Below are 17,735 nucleotides of genomic sequence, written 5' to 3' on the forward strand. Positions count from 1 at the left end.
AGTGAGAAACCATGTTTCCCATCAGAAAAAACATGGTTTCGAATCAGAAAAAAAAATTGTTAGTGATTTAAGAAAAAATTAATTAAAAAAAATCACTAAAATAATACAATAAATAATAATTTAAAAAAAGCAATAAAGTGAGCTAAGTGATGTCATTGTGACATCACTGGCATTAATAACATGTTCAAGAGGTCCCTAAGAGGACCTCTAACCATACTGCACAGTGCATAAAAAAATAAAAAATATAAAAAAGATAATAATAAAGAAAAATAAAAAAAAACCCTTACATCCCATTGCCCTAACACAACATCTAAAAAGGTATAAAATTAGAGTTGCAATCCTACCTAAAAATTTTAAAAATTCTACTAATAATGTACACCTTATAGTATGTTCCCTATAAGAGCTGGGAAAGAATGGAAATTCTATATAAATTACCGTATTTGCTCGATTATAAGACGAGGTTTTTTTCAGAGCAAATGCTCTGAAAAATACCCCTCGTCTTATAATCGGGGTCGTCTTCTAATCAGACCTCAAATAGAGGTCTGATTAGGAGACTAAGATCCAGATCCCCCGCACCGCTGCAGGGGACCTGGATCCTCCTGTCGTCGCCCCCCCCACACACACACACACACTTACCGGTGCTTCCGGAGGTGAAGTTGGCAGCGGGGGTTTGCATGCGTCCGTCGCAAATACCTTCCCCGACTGTCAGAGATCAGAGTTCAAGAGTTCCTGATCTCTGACAGCCGGGGAAGGTATTTGCGACGGACGCATACAAACCCCCGCTGCCAACTCCACCTCCTTCCGGCTGCCGCGGAATGAGACGTCAACCCGCTGCCCCGGCAATACAGCAGGAAATTGGAAGCACCGGTAAGTGTGTGTGTGTGTGTGTGTGTGTGTGTGTGTGTAGGGCATTTCTGGAATGCCTTACACCCCTATATGCCACTCTGGCACTTAGGGGGTTAAAAGGCATATTATGGGGCAGAGTGGCATATAGGGAGGTATAAGGCATTTCAGGAGGCAGAGTGGCGTTAAGGGGGCATTTAATAGAGCACTCTGCCTCCTGAAATGCCTTATACCTCCCTATATGCCACTCTGCCCCATAATATGCCTTTTAACCCCCTAAATGCCAGAGTGGCATATAGGGGTATAAGGCATTTCTGGAGGCAGAGTGCTCTATATAATGCCTTTTAACTCCCTTAATGCCACTCTGCCTCCTGGAATGCCTTATACCTCCCTATATGCCACTCTGCCCCATAATATGCATTTTAACCCCCTAAATGCCAGAATGGGATATAGGGGTATAAGGCATTTCTGGAGGCAGAGTGGCACATAGGGGGTCAAAAGGCATACCATGGGGCACAGTGGCATATAGAGGGTTAAAAGGCATATCATGGGCCACAGTGCCATATTGGTGTGGCAAGCCTGGGGGCAGATGTGCGTAACTGGGGGACAGGTTGGAAAATACAAGAAATAAAAACAAAAAAAAAATATTTTTCTCAATCATAGCTTTTATTAAAAAAAATAGTTTACATGAATTAACATTTACTGGTAAAACTTTTTTCCTTTAGGGTCGTCTTATATTCAGGCTTTTTCTTTTTTTCCTAAGTTAATATTCAGATTTTGGGGGGTCGTCTTATAATCAGGGTCGTCTTATAATCGAGCAAATACGGTAGGTTTTTCTGAAATCAAGACACCTTAATTGATAAACTTGGAGGGGATTTACCATCACTTTACCTAATTTTGTGAGAATTCAGAGGGAAAATATATAAAAATGTTTTTTTTCTAATTTTCACCAGTTTTTACAAAATTTCTCATCCTAAATTTTCAGCTAATCATCTAACAATGGTATCAAAAGAAAGCTCTATCTCTCCTTGAAAAAAAAAACAATATATGGTTTACATGGGTACGCTATTCACAGGAAAGGAGAATAATCGCTGAACCGACATACCACAAAAATGGCAAAATTGCTCCGGGCTTTGAGGTACCAAAAACCCCTGGGACTGAAGGGGTTAATCAAAATTTTCTTTCTATAAAATGCTAACACAAAATCTCAAATAAAACATTAACCTTTCAGAGCATTTACAGGTTTGGAGTGTAATGAATACCACCTGAGTACTTTAATAATAATGGTCAGCAATATATTTATAATAATTGTGACTGGATGTGAAAATGAAATATCTATTTTTATTTCACCATAAGATGGCACTCTGGAAACACAAACAATATAAATTTTATTAGCTTAAACTGTTGTATTCTGTGAACATAGTTGAACAAAAAATGTCCCTAAATCAACCAATTAACCAGATTTAATTGATAACTGGGTTCAATTTCACTAGACACACCTAGGCATGATCATTGTCCTGTTGGATCTAAACATCAATTAAATGTTTTGCAAAGTGAAGAAGGTCTCAAAAAGCAGCACACGATCCCATGATTTAAAGAAACTCAATAACAGATGAAAAACGTTAACATCTATCAGTCTGGAAAGGGTTACAAAGCCATTTCTAAGGCTCTGGTGAACCATGATGAGAACCATTATCTACAACCAGAGACAACTTGGAACAGTGGTGAACCTTCTCAGAAGTGGCCTGCCTATAAAAAAAATCCTCATCCAGGAGGTCATAGGAGAACCCAGACTAAAATGCGAAGGATTGCAGGCCGCACTTGCCTCAGTTAAGGTCAGTGTTCACAATAAGAAAGAAGTAGTATGCTTAAAATAATTATAACAAATTTAACATGAAGCAAAAAACTCCTCAGGCATGAAAAAAATCAATATCTGTGCATTACATAATATATCTTAATGTTGTTATATTATATTATATATTAGCATCTAGTAAAGATATAAAAAGGCTAAAAAAACACAAAATGTGTATTTTTAATAAAACACTTAAGACATACAATGTGTATTTTATGTGTTTATTGCACAAATATTGATTTTTTTTTAAAATTCTATACACAGTTTTAAATAAGCACATTCTATATATTTTTAGAGTAAATTAGAATTGATTTTATGTTTTTTTTTTCCTTCAAATTGCACCTGGCATAGTCTCCATAAATATACACGGCATCTGTCCTGTTAATCCTTGAAGCATTATTGAAGCGTAAAAGCCCTCACATACAGCTGTTATCTATGAGCTTAGATTAACAGGCCCTATACTTGTATATACTCTAATATCCAAGTTGCATTTGTTACACTGCAATATGATGGCTCCCTTTTCTATATGATATCCGATAACCAAGATTTGAAATTGAAGATACGTGCTTTGTTTATACTTTGCTTGCACACTCACTTTGCACTTGTTTTCACAATAAGAAGTGTCATCCATTCATTAGTTGCAAAACGAAAGCCAATGCTAACCAAAGAGAACACAAAAAAACCATCTTAATGACCCCCTAAGACTTTTGGGATAATATTCTGTGAACTCATGAGTCAAAAACTTTTTAAAAAGACATGGGTTCCATTACATCTGGCATACAGCTAACACATAATTCCACAATAAGAACATCCTACCAACCATCAAACACGGTGGTGGTAGTAGTGTGAAGGTCTGGTGTAGCTTAGCTGCGTCAGGGCCTGGACAACATAATGGATGGAACCATGAATAATGCTTTCTATCCTGAAGGAGAATGTCCAGCAATCAGTTTGTGACCTAAAGCACAAGTGTAGTTTGAGTATGCAGCAATGATCCGAATTACACAAGCAAATCCAAAAGAAACTATTGTTCGTTGTTTTCTTTTATTAAAAGAAAAAAGTAGTGTCAAGTAGACTTGTGCACTCAGATTCATACAAATTTTAACAAATTTTGTGACCTCCTTAACCCCTTAACGACAATCCATGTACATGTACGTGGTAGTGTTATTTGCCGTTGATCGCGGCATTATTTGCCGTTGATCGCGGCGGTTTTCCTGGAAGCCTCACAAGTGAGGCTGTCCAAGCAAGCAAGCAAGATCGGCGGTTTAAACAACAAACCGGTGATGCAAATCACCGATCTGTTCAACACGCCCCCATGCCCGATGCAAATCGGGTGAGGGGCATTTCAGCCTGCCTCTTCATCAACCTCTGTGAATCACGGCGATCGGTAGGTTAAAAGACAGACCAGTGACTGAAATCACTGGTCTGTCAATCACGTCCCTCCCCTAGCCAGATGCAAATCTGGTGGGGGCATACCAGGATGTCTCTTCATTGAGGCAATGACGTTTTTTAACTATACACTGAGGTTGTGTAGCCTCAGAGGGGGCTGCACAACCGCAGTGTCATTTCCCGTCTTGACTACTGCAACACTCTTCTGGTTGGCACTCCACTGTCTCGACTCTCTCCTCTACAGTCTATCCTAAATGCCGCTGCTAGGCTCATCTTCCTCGCGCGTCGCTCCTTCTGCTTACCCCCTCTGTGAAACCCTCCACTGGCTCCCAATTACCTTTAGAATTAAATTTAAGATCCTGGTACTGACATATAAGGCCATCCATAATACTGCTCCTCCGTACATTTCTGACCTCATTAGCAAATACTATCCTACTCGATCCCTATGTTCTTCCCATGGGCTAAGGCTCTCCTCCTCACTCATCACCTCTTCCTTTTCCCGTCTACAAGATTTCACTCGAGCTGCCCCATATCTCTGGAATCTACTCCCAAGGAACCTTCAGCATTCACCCTCCCTCCCGACATTCAAGAAACATCTAAAAACCCACTTCTTCAGAGAAGCATACCATCTTAGCTGATAGAAGTTCCTTGTCATCGATACAACCACCACACTACCTCTCACCCTTTCTCTTTGCCTTATGTTTGTCACCCCATTTTCCTCTAGATTGTAAGCTTGCGAGCAGGGCTCTCTCCACCAAATGTATTGGTTTGTCTTAGTCTGTCAGTTCTTGTCTTGTCATATCCCTTGAATTTATGTATTGTATTAAGTGCTGAGTAAACTGTTGGTGCTATATAAATAAAAGATAATAACAATAGTAATAATAATAATATTTATGGGTATGTCTCCACATAAATTTAGATTAGTGTTTTGGGGGGGTTCCCCTCCTAGAAGAATCTGGTGGTTCAGAAATCTAGTTCTAGATATTATTTTCATTAACCTAATAGATGCACTACATTAAAATCTCAGTTACTGCTACTCTTACATATTCATCCAGGCAAGCTGATTATGCAATTGCTTTTTAGAAGGTACAATGAGTTTCTCTAGAAGTGAAAAGAGATCTGCTCTGGATTATTTTTTGATCATGGTGATCAGAAAAAGACCAGATGTGCATTTTTAAATTTTTTTTTTAACATTTTATTAAGATTCATACATTTTGAGGCTGGTCACGCTAAACATGAAATTATGTAGTTTCTCATGTCAAAGATGCTTTCTGTGTGGTAAAAATATATCCCAGATGTTTGCGGCAGGACTTAAGTTATAAACAAAGGAATACACATGCAAACATGTACCAGTCCCACACAAGTTGCCACGGCATGATCTGTACACTGATTATTTACTATTTTATTACAATTCTATTACAGTAAAAGTAGTAGACTTTTTATTAAAAAAACATTTCTAAAATAATGTTAATCTTATCTTAAATAATGTTTTGTTTGGCTTACATTTACATATATGTAGCATTACATATGTGTGGTTTATTTAAGTTGATTCACTAAATGTTTGACTACATTTGAGCATGACTCAGGACTGGTTCTAAGAGTTGCAGGGCCTGGTGTGTAATAATTTGAACATTTGTTTAAAAAAAACAACACAATATTCAAAACTTTATTTTCAGTGTTAACACATTATGATTTACATACATTCAATAAAACCGTTGTAAACCAGTGCAGTCATACGTTCTGATAAGCAAAACAATATCCAGAAAATGGAGCGCACATACCCAGCGAATACCATTCAAAAACACAGTTTAAGGCATAAACATTAGGGATTCGGTTACACTATATGGCCATATATTGCTTAGCCCACCTCTATGACCCCAGATTTGGCGAGTCCTATCTAATTTTTCATGGCTATATTGCTTACAAAGGAGCTTTATCAGTGGGCATGCATTGCATTTTAACCCATTGAGACTCAATGAATTTAAAGCCTTCTCTGGATACCATTAATTAGGCACCTACTGTATGTGGAAAATCACCCTATCTGATCACATTGCAGTTGAGTTGTCATGGACACTGACTCCATCATCAGTCACTTGTTTTCTGTGAGCCAATCAGGATTATTTATGGACATCTGCCAGTCTTCCTGAGTTATAGACATGCTTCTAATCCTATCAGAGGAAAGGATCCAATTTAGAAGACTGGAACAGGAAGGGTGAGGGAGAGCTAATATGGGAATCGAAGAAGGCCGCATTAGCATAGGGCTCTAGTTACAAGCAGGCCCAGACGTAAGTCTGCTGCTTTTAATGTGTGCACTGCTGATGTTCAAGCAGTGCACTGAGGTTAAAGTGTCACTGTGCAGAGTAGGGTGACCACATTTCCTAAATGCCTTTCAGGGACACTTACTGTGATGAGTGCATTGCATCGGTTATGCTTGGCATCAGCAAAACTATTTTGCAGTGCATTTCCAGTATTTACGCAGTCACTGGCTAGATAAAAAGGTCATAAATCTGTACATATTAGACATCTCTTTTTTTATTATTTCTCAATAAGCAGTATAAATTATGAACCGTATATAATAAACCTCCAAAAAATTACACATTTCTTAATGTATAAATAAAGGGTATATTGGTGTAAAAATATCCTTGAAAATAAAATACTAACAATACAGTAAATCATAAATATAATCTTCCTAGTGCAAACTTGGAAGCCACAAAAGGTTCCTTGTGCCCACCTCAGTTTACCAGCTTACTTGGCTGAGCCTCGCTCGGTCCTTCCACGAAACCTGTCTTCTTGCTGGTTTCAGGGAAGATTGAGTCCAAATGAAAATTTGTGCCTGTCCGTTCAATCATTTTCAATGTAATGCATTGTCCCAGATTGAGGCTGCTTGGGACACAGGACGTGAAGTTCCATTACGGGATTGTCCTGGGCAATCCAGGACATGGGGTCACCTTAGTCCAGAGAATGCAGCAAGCTGCTGCACTGTACATGAGTAAGCTTGAAGAAGCTGCAGGTACTTATAGTGATCCCTACAAAGTGCTCCAGTCCCGCATCCAGAGTCGCAGCACCAGTGTGGTGAGAGCTGCAGAAGATCTGTGTAAAAAGACAGTTTTAGCAAGGAGGTTAAAAGGGCAGCACCCCACCCAAGAGAGGTACTTTAAACTGTACACCAGCATCCATAGATTTTTTTCCCTGGTTAGCACTACCTGCATGGGCCACAATAGCGCACTGACACAGACATCTGGTGGTAAAGGCACAGACAGTTTGGGAGGGAGAGCTGATGTTACTAGTTATTGTGTTTCATTTATATATTCTCAGGACTGTGCACCCACTGCTAGGACTTAACAACATAGGCACAGCTGTTGGGTCCTTATAATCATACCTGGGAACTTCTGGGCTCCAGAACCTTCCCTTGCATGACTCGGCCAGGACTGCACACCTGGTGACACACAGGAGGGCAGCGGGTGTTTCCAGGGGTGTTTCCCGATGCCATTGGCGGGCGGTCCCGCTGACCGCAGCGGGAAACACCACCATTTAAAGGAAAAATGGGTGGGGAGCAGGGCGTGTCCAGAGGATTTGGGTCTTGACCCGGGGAACCGGAGGAGCAGCGCTAACCCGGTAATTTCTGGGTCAAACCCGGAGAGTTCCCAGGTATGCTTATAATACCAGTTTATATGGTACATGTTTATTCTAATACACCTTATGTACTGTTTGCATCTTTATTCTGTGTATATTATCTTGTAGGTAGGGGCCATTTCTCAGTGGGTGTTTAAAGAAGATTTCCCAATCTCCTAGCAGCAGTGGAGGGCCAGGTCTCCAGCTTTACTGAAAGAGGTAACTGCCACGTGTGCCTGCTTGATGGCGGAATCATGGATGAAAGGAATTACACCTTATTTTGTTGAATCTTACAGTAAGCAGTGAGCCTCTATCTCTATCTGACAATATTACCTCACACTACTCACACTACAAGGGCAGGAGCACACACCTTAATATCAGTAAGATTTATTTTACTGAGAGAGTGGTGGATAAGTAGAATAGCCTCCAGTGGAAATTGTAGAGGCAATAATACAGTGAGGGAATCTATTATTACCACCATTTATTTATATAGCGCCAATATTACACAGTGCTTTGTTACAGAGCATAAGAAGGGAAGTTACAGACAAAAGTAGACAAATATATTCAGACTAAAACATGAGGGCCCTGCTCACAGGCTTACAATCTAGCGGGAATGGGGAACATGAGAGACATAAGATGAGTGAAGAGGAGAAAAAATATAAACAAATTATGGTATTGGGGACCTGTAAAAGATGAATGGGTCATACCAGAGTTGTAAGCCTGCTGATTCCAGCCACATAGAAATAAAAGTGGTTGGTGACTGCAGGTGTGTAAAGTGAGTGAAATAATCAATAGACAGCTAATCATTTTGAATACAGGGGGAGGTTGTAACGTGGCTAAATGCAATGTCAAGTCACATCATGTATGAAGTAGAGCTATATGGGATATTGACCCAGGGCTCAGAGGTTTGGCTCTTGGAAGGGTATTAAGCAGTGTGAGTTAAGTTGCTGGGGGGAGGTGTGTCTGGACTGCTATCTGTAAGGGATAGCTCAGGAACATGTATTGAAGGCGATCTGAGTTGAGTTGCTGGGTGAATGTAAACATGCATGGAATAGGTAAATGGCTCCTGAATCTAAAACAAGACCAAGAACTGATTAATATTTCAGCATTTACAGAAAATAAATCAAACATGCTAGAATTGGTCTGCTGTGGAATTCTTTACAAAAAAGAAAAAGAAGAATTCCAGGGGCACTTTGCCACCAGGTAGGCACATCTTCCCATATTGGGCATTGGAGCTAAACATACACTTTAAGGGGAACGGAAACAAATGTTATCAAACTAATACATTTTATAAAAAAATAATATGCAAATGCAAATGAATAATTTTAATGCTTATAAGGAAAGCTGTGCATTAATTTACCAATACAGACAAGCAAGTATTATATTATAAGATGAGAGGTGGTTGGGTCATTTTGTGGAGAATGCAAAATGCTACTAACCATCTCTGTTCTCTGTGCTCCAATGACAAAACAGCACTACTTTAGTTAGTAAATCTAAGCAAAAAAAACACTAGGTATCTAAATGTAGAAATTATACCAGCACTATTCAATATTTGTCAAATATATCAGTAATTACAGATGTAACAGATAATCTGACAGGCCAATATTTAGCATAAGTAAAAAAAATAAAAAATGCGTATTCTCATTAGTTAAAAATATTAAAGTCAATAGTCACTGAACTACATTGTTAGGTTATTTAAATCCTGTTACTATTACCACAGCAATTGGTAATTTTCTTGTTTATTCCAAGATTAATGTTCTATAGGCCACAAGGAAGCCTGCAATTCCACTTTAATAAACTAATTTTTAATTTGCACTCATGCGTTCAGTTGACTAATTTCTGCAATATATGGTTTGTGCCTTCTCTGGCACCTATGTTGTAGGACACGTGGACCACATGTTTCAAAGCTGAACTCAATTTTGGTTGAACGTTAACACTGAACTCTGTTAGGTTTGAATTATAAAGGAAATCTGATCATTTGTTTCCTTCTCTAGTCTAATAAAAGTTAAGACAGGTTACTGTATACATGTATTTGATTTTACTTTTTGTGTTTAACAAAGAAAGCCCGTAGAATTTCAGAATCATTCATCACGTCATCCAATAGGGCAGGTGCATGGGATCTCAAAATTATTCATTTTTTTCCTGCGACTTTGAAAGATCTTGTTCTGCTACTAGCAGAAATCTACATTTTGCATACAAAGTTCTAGTAAAGTGAGATGCTATAATTGTTCAACCTGTAACAGCATTTTAACTGCAGAACAGTTTGTAAGATATCAGCCTTTAAATGTGGGTATACAGAAATGAATGTAGAAACTTGTGTTAAGTTACTTTAGCAAGCCTTGATATTGCATGGATATTGCCAACCCCATTATTGACAGAGGTTGGCAAATGTCCTTACAAGGACACTCAACAAAGGCTTTGGAAGTTATTAGTGGTACTGGGTATTTACTATAAAGTCTACAACTAAATCCGTTCTTGCTTACACCTGAATATTGAGATGTAGATGAAACTTTCAAAAATAAAATATGTTTATATGTATGTTTCTGGAGTTGTTTGTAGACTGTGTCGTGGTATCCATCATCAGTTTTCACTAGGTTATTAAATCTTCCCAAATAAGTGCAAAGCACAATTTATCCAAAGCGAAACTTCAGTCTATATCTAACTGGACTACTGTTCTTCTTTGATGGAGGCACTACAGTCTTTGGTTTGGTGGGAGATGCTGCAGTCTTTTTCTTTTCAGGAGCTGTAATGGTGAAAGAGAGTTCTGGAGGTTCTGTGTATTTGATCCTTGGAAGGAAGTGTGTTGATATATGTTGAGGCCTTACTCGTGGGCTGCAGCCTCTTTTTGCCTTTCCTCGTTTGTTTAGCGCCACATACCACCTTCGTCCTGACTTTTCAGTCCTGTAAACAGCTGAAGCATAGGTGTTGTAGCTGTTTTCCTGATATCTCTCCATGAATTTACATTCATCTGTAAATTTGGGCTGGAAAAAATGACAAAAAGTGGTTAATATGGTTTCTTTATATTGCAGATTAAAGGACATCATCCTTATTTTCATGTACAATGAATATTGGAGTCCACTTTTGTGTGTTTGTGTGTGTGTGTATATTTTTTATATAGATTGCCGGGTGAGCGCCGCTCCTCCGGTTCTCCGGGTCAACACCCAAATCCTCCGGGTAGCTGGAGTGGGGTCTTGACACGCTCCGCTCCATGCCCATTTTTCCATTAAATGGGAGTGTTTCCCGCTGCCATCAGTGGGAACTCCCCCGACGTCAGTGGAAACGCCCATCGGGAACTCCCATTAATGTCCGTGGGACCGCCCACCGACGTCATTGGGACCACCCGGCGACGTCAGCGGGACCGTCCACTGACGTTAGTGTGCAGTCCTGGCCGCGTCCCAAAAGGGAAGGCTCCAGGTATGTATGTGTGTGTATATATATATATATGTATATTTGTATATTTGTATATATATATATATATATATATATATATATATATATATATATATATATAATCAAATGGTAATAAAGCCAACACTCACGGTCTTCAATAGTACTTAGCTTTTATTGCTAAAATATTGACGTTTCACCAGGCACCTTTTTTAAACTAGTGAAACTAGTATTTGTCACCATATTTATGTTTTGGTAGGAGTGCAGGGCTATTTGATATATATAAAATAGATATACAAATATATATTAGGGTGACCACATTTTATTTCTGCCATTCAGGGACACACTACGAAGCCCATGAGATCATACACACAGATGTGTGTGTGTGTGTGTGTGTGTGTGTGTATATATATATATATGTGTGTGTGTGTGTGTGTGTGTGTGTGTGTGTGTGTGTATATATATATATATATATATATATATATTACTGTGTGTATATATATATATATATATATATATATATATATATATATATAAATATATATATATATATGGCTGCAACAACTAATCGATAATAATTGATAATGAAATTGTTGCCAATTAATTTCATTATCTATTAGTTGAATCGATTTTTATCGATTATAAAATGAGGCTTTTTTCAGAGCAAACGCTCTGAAAAATACCGCTCGTTTTATAATCCGTTTCAGTGACTCACAGCAGACACACTACTTACCAGTCCCTCCCTGCAGTCACTGCCGATTGGCTGCAGGGAGGGACAGGGAGAAAGAAAAGGACAGAATCGACAAACTGTCGATTGGCCCTGCCCATTTCATATAGCATCCATATGGCTCAGGAACTCATCTAAATAAATAATATTTGGGCTGCTGAAAGTTAGGGGAGGTGGGGGTTAATTTAGGGGCAGTTATATTTAATGGGGTGTTTAGTGTAAATTTAGGGGCAGTTATAGTTAATGGGGTGTTTAGGGTTAATTTAGGGGCAGTTGTGGTTTATGGGGTCTTCAGGGTTAATTTAGGGGCAGTTGTGGTTGATGGGGTGTTTAGGGTTAATTTAGGGGCAGTTGTGGTTGATGGGGTCTTCAGGGTTAATTTAGGGGCAGTTATAGTTAATGGGGTGTTTAGGGTTAATTATGGTTAGGGGCAGTTGTGGTTTGTGGGTTCTTCAGGGTTAATATAGGGGCAGTTGTGGTTGATGGGGTATTTAGGGTTAATTTAGGGGCAGTTGTGGTTGATGGGGTGTTTAGGGATAATTAAGGGCCATTGTTGATGGGGTCTTTAGGGTTAATTTAGGGGCAGTTGTGGTTGATGGGGTCTTCAGGGTTAATTTAGGGGCAGTTGTGGTTGATGGGGTCTTCAGGATTAATTTAGGGGCAGTTATGGTTAATGGAGTCTTCTCTTCAGGATTAATTTAATGCTGAGGACTGAGGGTTAATTTAATTAATTTAATAAGGTTAACTTAAGGTGCAGTTAGAGGTAAAAGGGGGCAAACGGAGGGGAATCTAAGTCCTGGTGGCAGTGAAGATTAACCCTGTATTTATTTATAAAAGTATTGTGTCTGTGAACGAGTCTGCAAATCTATGCGTGCAATATGGCATATCGGGGGTATACGGCATACCTGGGGAGGACGGAGTGACATATCTGGGGGTATAAGGCATATAGGGTACATAAGGCATATGTGGGGAGGGTGGAGTGGCATGTCTGGGAGGCAGTGTGGCATATCTGGGAGGCAGTGTAGCAAGCCTGGGCTCAAATGTGCATAACTGGGGGGCAGGTTGGGAAATAAAAACAAGAAATGCATTTTTATGAAAGTTTTTTTATTCTGCTGTTTGTTTTTAAATAAATGAAAAATGTAATTTTTTTTTTATCCGATTAGTTGATTAACCGAAAAAATTATCGCCCAACTTATCGATTATGAAAATAACCGTTGGTTGCAACTATATATATATATATATATATATATATATATATATATGCGTTAGACATGCATTTTTAACTACATACTGTGTACTTTTATCTATTTGAAGTAAAAACACCCTGTCTGCGCCATCTTTGGCTTTCCACAAATCAGTTATACATCTATGATACACACAAACATTTTTACAGTCACTCACTAATTCACACTTTCATTCACATAATTCATTCACATAATCGTTTACTCTCTCTCACACAAATCGTTTACACATATTCATAAATTTATTCTCACAAATGAATTAATTCTCTCCCTCATTCAGACAATAAATCCATACATTAATTCATACTCTCCCTCAGACAATTCATCCACACATTAATTCATTTATTCTCTCACTCAATCTCACTATTTATTTCAATATCCTTACTACCCTCTTTCTCACTATCTTCCTCCCCCCTCTCTCACTATTATTGGGAGGGGCTAGGGAAGACCCGGCTGTCATGGTCCATATCGATACCAATGACAAAGTCAGTGGAAAATGGAAGGTCCTAAAGAATGTTTTCGGGGAATTAGGAGATAAACTGAAGAAAAGGACCTCCAAGGTAGTATTTTTTATAGAAATATTACCTGTGCCACTCCCGAACAGTAGAAAGGCAGCGGGGGATTAGGGAGGTTAATGCGAGCAAAATGAGAGAGTGATAGCCAAAGAGAGTAAAACTAGCCCCAAAAAATTCTACATAAGTACATAAATTCTAAAAAAAAAAAAATGAGATCGTAGGTTCATTAAAAACAGATGGGAGTGTTGATTAAGGAGGACCAGGAAAAAGCAGAAACTTTAAATAACTATTTTTCCTCAGTATATATTAAACTCTTCAATCCCCTATGGATGTACCGGGACCTCCAAAAAACGCCTCTCAAGAATCCCTTATGGACATACCGGTACGTCCAGCCCTTCTTGCAGCGTCAGGGACACAGCTTTACTTTACAAGTTTTATATTTAAACACAGCCTGGTATAAAGTGCTGTGGAGTATTATAAAGCCAATTAGAATGTTCGTGCTGTTGCAGCATGATGAAGTCTAACTTACACATATTTTTTTCCCTCAGTATATATCCCCACCAGTAAGGGATCTAGCCTAGTAAAGTAGAAATCTCAACTGTCTAGTTGCAGGAAGACAAGCTCAGGGCTCCGATTGATTCTGCATTATGGTGAGTTGTATAAATTTTATTATATTTTAAATGTAATAATAATAGAAGTAAAATGCACAATAAATGTAATGCACTTGAATCAAACCCAAAACGCCCCGTCCCTGGTTTGTGGAAAAATTGTCTTCCACAAAACCGGTCCCTGGTGCCAAAAAGGTTTGGGACTGCTGCCCTAAGAGGACCATGCTTTCTGCCCATGGAAGGAGAAGCTTGCTTTGCTAGATCACTATATATATATATATATATATATATATATATATATATATATATATATATATATATATATATATATATATATATAAAATCACACACACATATACTGTACGTACTTTATAATTTTTATTATTTTAAAATGATTGATAAAATTATTTTAAAATTGTATTAGATTTTTATAATAGGGGAGGTACAGTCACAGTAGTAGTGCAATAGTCTATGGATATTGTGATCAGGGTCCAGGGTACATATACTGTACAGATACAATAAAAAAGAAGAAGATAAGTGCTGTTTACATAAGTCCTGATGCATGTGCATGTCGGGTAAAGGTTTGTTAGCCCCCCATATTAAGAATTTTAACAAAAGATCATTCAATTTGTTATATCTTTGTTAGATCAGGTTAGATAAACAATTTTTTTCCCTTAGATCTACTCTAAAATATGCAATATTAACAATCCTTTTTTGGGGGGGCTAACCCGTAGCCAGCCCCCCTCAACAAAAAAATCAACAAACTGTTATTGATTATGATAGCTCTTTTGTTAGATCTAAACGAATATCTACCAAAATCAATTTTAAAAAAAAATCAAAATTTCGGTTGGGGGGGCAGCCCATACGTATTGCCATCCCCCGCATACAAAATAGGATTGTGAATACCGCCTCCTGCGTCATAGATCTAACAAAAACTCAATAAATAACTACCAAAATCAATAAAAAAAAATCTAAATTTCAGTTGAGGGGGCTAGACCCCTCATTAAATATGCAATATCTCAGTAATAAGACTAGATCTAACAAAAATGTTGTCTGATCAAACCTGATCTAATGTGGAGCTATAATAATCAATAACAGTTTGTTGATTTTTTTTTTGTTGAGGGGGGGGCTGGCTACAGGTTAGCCCCCCAAAAAAAGATTGTTAATATTGCATATTTTAGAGTAGATCTAACGGGAAAAAATTGATCTATCCTGATCTAACAAATATGGGGGGGGCTTAACCGGGGGAGGTGTTTGTAAGTTACTGTTGTGCTATAATAAAAATGTGTTCCTTTAGTTTAGCTGTGGAGAGTGGAAGCTTGGGGAATGATCTGTGGTGGGGAGTTACAGTGATACAGAGCAGAGAGTGAAAATACCTTTATACAAGATGGCACAGTATCACGATGGCACTATTAGGGGCATGCAGGTCATTTAGGCACATGATGGGATATCAGAGATGAAATATTGAATGGAGATGAGTGCTAAAGAGCATTGATGGTAATAAAAAGGATTTTGAAGAACACAAGGCATTGGTTTTAGTGTGGGTTCTTGGTGTCCTGGAAAAAACTAGTTTGTATCAATGTAATGTGCATGAAACTCATTGCATACTTTCTTTTGTTAATGTATTTCTGTCTCATTAACAGCATGAAGCCTGTTTAAGTAGTCCTCCTGTACATTCTCTGTATACTATACTGTACATTTAAACAAAATAGTCCTTTAGAAAAATAGTATATACTTATTGCATAGACTTCATTAAGTTATAAGCCTATTACGTAATGTCTTTTGGGTCAAAATGGATTTTTTTTTCTCAGTGAGTTTTGTGTCCTGTTTATTAGTTTTAATAAATTAGTTTTAATAGTTCTTTAATAGTTTTATTTACCTTTTGGAATTTGTGATGATTTGACAGGATGCATGAACAACTTCATAGTTATCCTGTTTAGTTATGTGATATGAATAGATTTATTTTTTAATCTAAGTTAAAATTCAGAAATGAATAACAGGATATTATAATATACCTTTGAAAAATAGATAACAGATTAACCAGCTCTCATATAACCGTTCAGTTAATATTTCAAAACCCAAATGTCCTCTAGCTTTATGGTATGAAAACATCTCATATATATATGTGTGATCTAGGATGCCCTAAAAAATTAGGGCACATTGACAATTTCTGTAAAGTAGAGCACTCTGGAGCAGATATCCAGCTGATTTTGAAACTGGTTAAACATCTAAAATGTGGTTGATGACAGGCATTTGTTTGACATGTAGCTGATATACATCATAACAAAGCAAAAATATATCAAGGAAGATAAGGACGTAATTAGAAGAGTGAGTGTGTTTTCATTTAAAGTATTCCATTCTTGTGTATTGCTGAGTCTTAGGAGACTCTAGGTGTTCCACATTAATGAGACCTAGAAACAGATATGGTAAATGTCAGTTGTTGATACTCTTATACACATGGCACTACAAGAATGTTTATCTAGTGATTTTGTTGGTGGTAATTTAAATCTTAAAGGCTGTTTAAACACTTTTTTGGTGCTCATGTTTAGCTGTAATTTTCTCCTCTCCAATTTAGTGTGCTCACACAAGTTATACATTGTTTTTTCATGACAAGGGCTTTCTTCAGATACTATGTTTTTGATCATATCATCTAATTTCCTATAAAAAGAAATAGTGAAATATGATGAAAAATATAGAAAAAAACTGCTGAATTGATTGTAATTTCTCCTAACTCATTTAGTGTACCCACACAAGTTATATGTTGTTTTTTTCAGGACAAGAAGGGCTTTCTTCAGATACCATTTTTGACCATGTTATCTATCTTCCCATAAACAAATTAATATTATGGGGAAAAAAACAAAACACATTTTCTGACTTTTACCCAAAAAAGCTAAATAGATTCTACTATTTGTCCTGAGTTTAAAAATACCCAATCTCTTTATGTTTTTTGCTTTTTTCTATAAGTTATTGGGCAATAATTACAAGTAATGTTTTGCTATTTCAAAACCATTTTTTCCCTAATCTGCCCCCATGTGCTATTTTAGGCATATTTGCAATTTACCCCAATCAAACCAGATATTTTTTGAAAACTAGACACCCCAAGGTATTTCAAATGCTGGTATTTTTACCCTTTCCATGCACTAATTCTTCCATCAGCCTTTTGCCAATGTTTGTGGTAGTATTATTTTATCGATATTATCAAATAACCCAATATGTGTTCAGCAACATCTCCCAAATACAGTTTTACCAACCATTCATTGGTTTGTAGGGTTGTTTGGGAGGTAAAACTGCCACATTTCGGAAGTGCACAATTTTTAACTTGGAGCTTTGACATATGGTCCTTCTGCCACCATGTTCTATTTGGGACATCTTTGAAGCCCATTCAATTTACCCCATCAAATCATATATTTTTTTAAACTATACACCCCAGAGTATTTCAAATGCCGATATTTGAACCCTTTTCATACACAAATTTTACCACCAACCTTTGTCAGAATTTGTGGCTGTATTTTTTGTTTTTTCCACACACATTGTATTTCAGGTATGAGTTTACTACTCCTGGTA

At 37.6% G+C, this 17,735-nt stretch overlaps 1 protein-coding gene across 1 annotated transcript in view; it reads right to left on the reverse strand.

The window, feature by feature from the left end:
* Positions 1 to 10,203: 10,203 nt before the first annotated feature.
* FGF5 (fibroblast growth factor 5) overlaps positions 10,204 to 17,735 on the reverse strand; it is a 30,447-nt gene continuing 22,915 nt past the window's right edge. The window contains exon 3 of the mRNA XM_053465857.1: positions 10,204 to 10,674. Within this exon, the coding sequence (XP_053321832.1) occupies positions 10,324 to 10,674 (351 nt within the window). The 3' untranslated portion in view covers positions 10,204 to 10,323. The remainder of the gene's footprint in view (positions 10,675 to 17,735) is intronic.

The sequence above is a fragment of the Spea bombifrons genome, chromosome 1 (genome assembly GCF_027358695.1).
Source record: "Spea bombifrons isolate aSpeBom1 chromosome 1, aSpeBom1.2.pri, whole genome shotgun sequence".
In the NCBI taxonomy this organism is placed as follows: Eukaryota; Metazoa; Chordata; class Amphibia; order Anura; family Pelobatidae; genus Spea; species Spea bombifrons.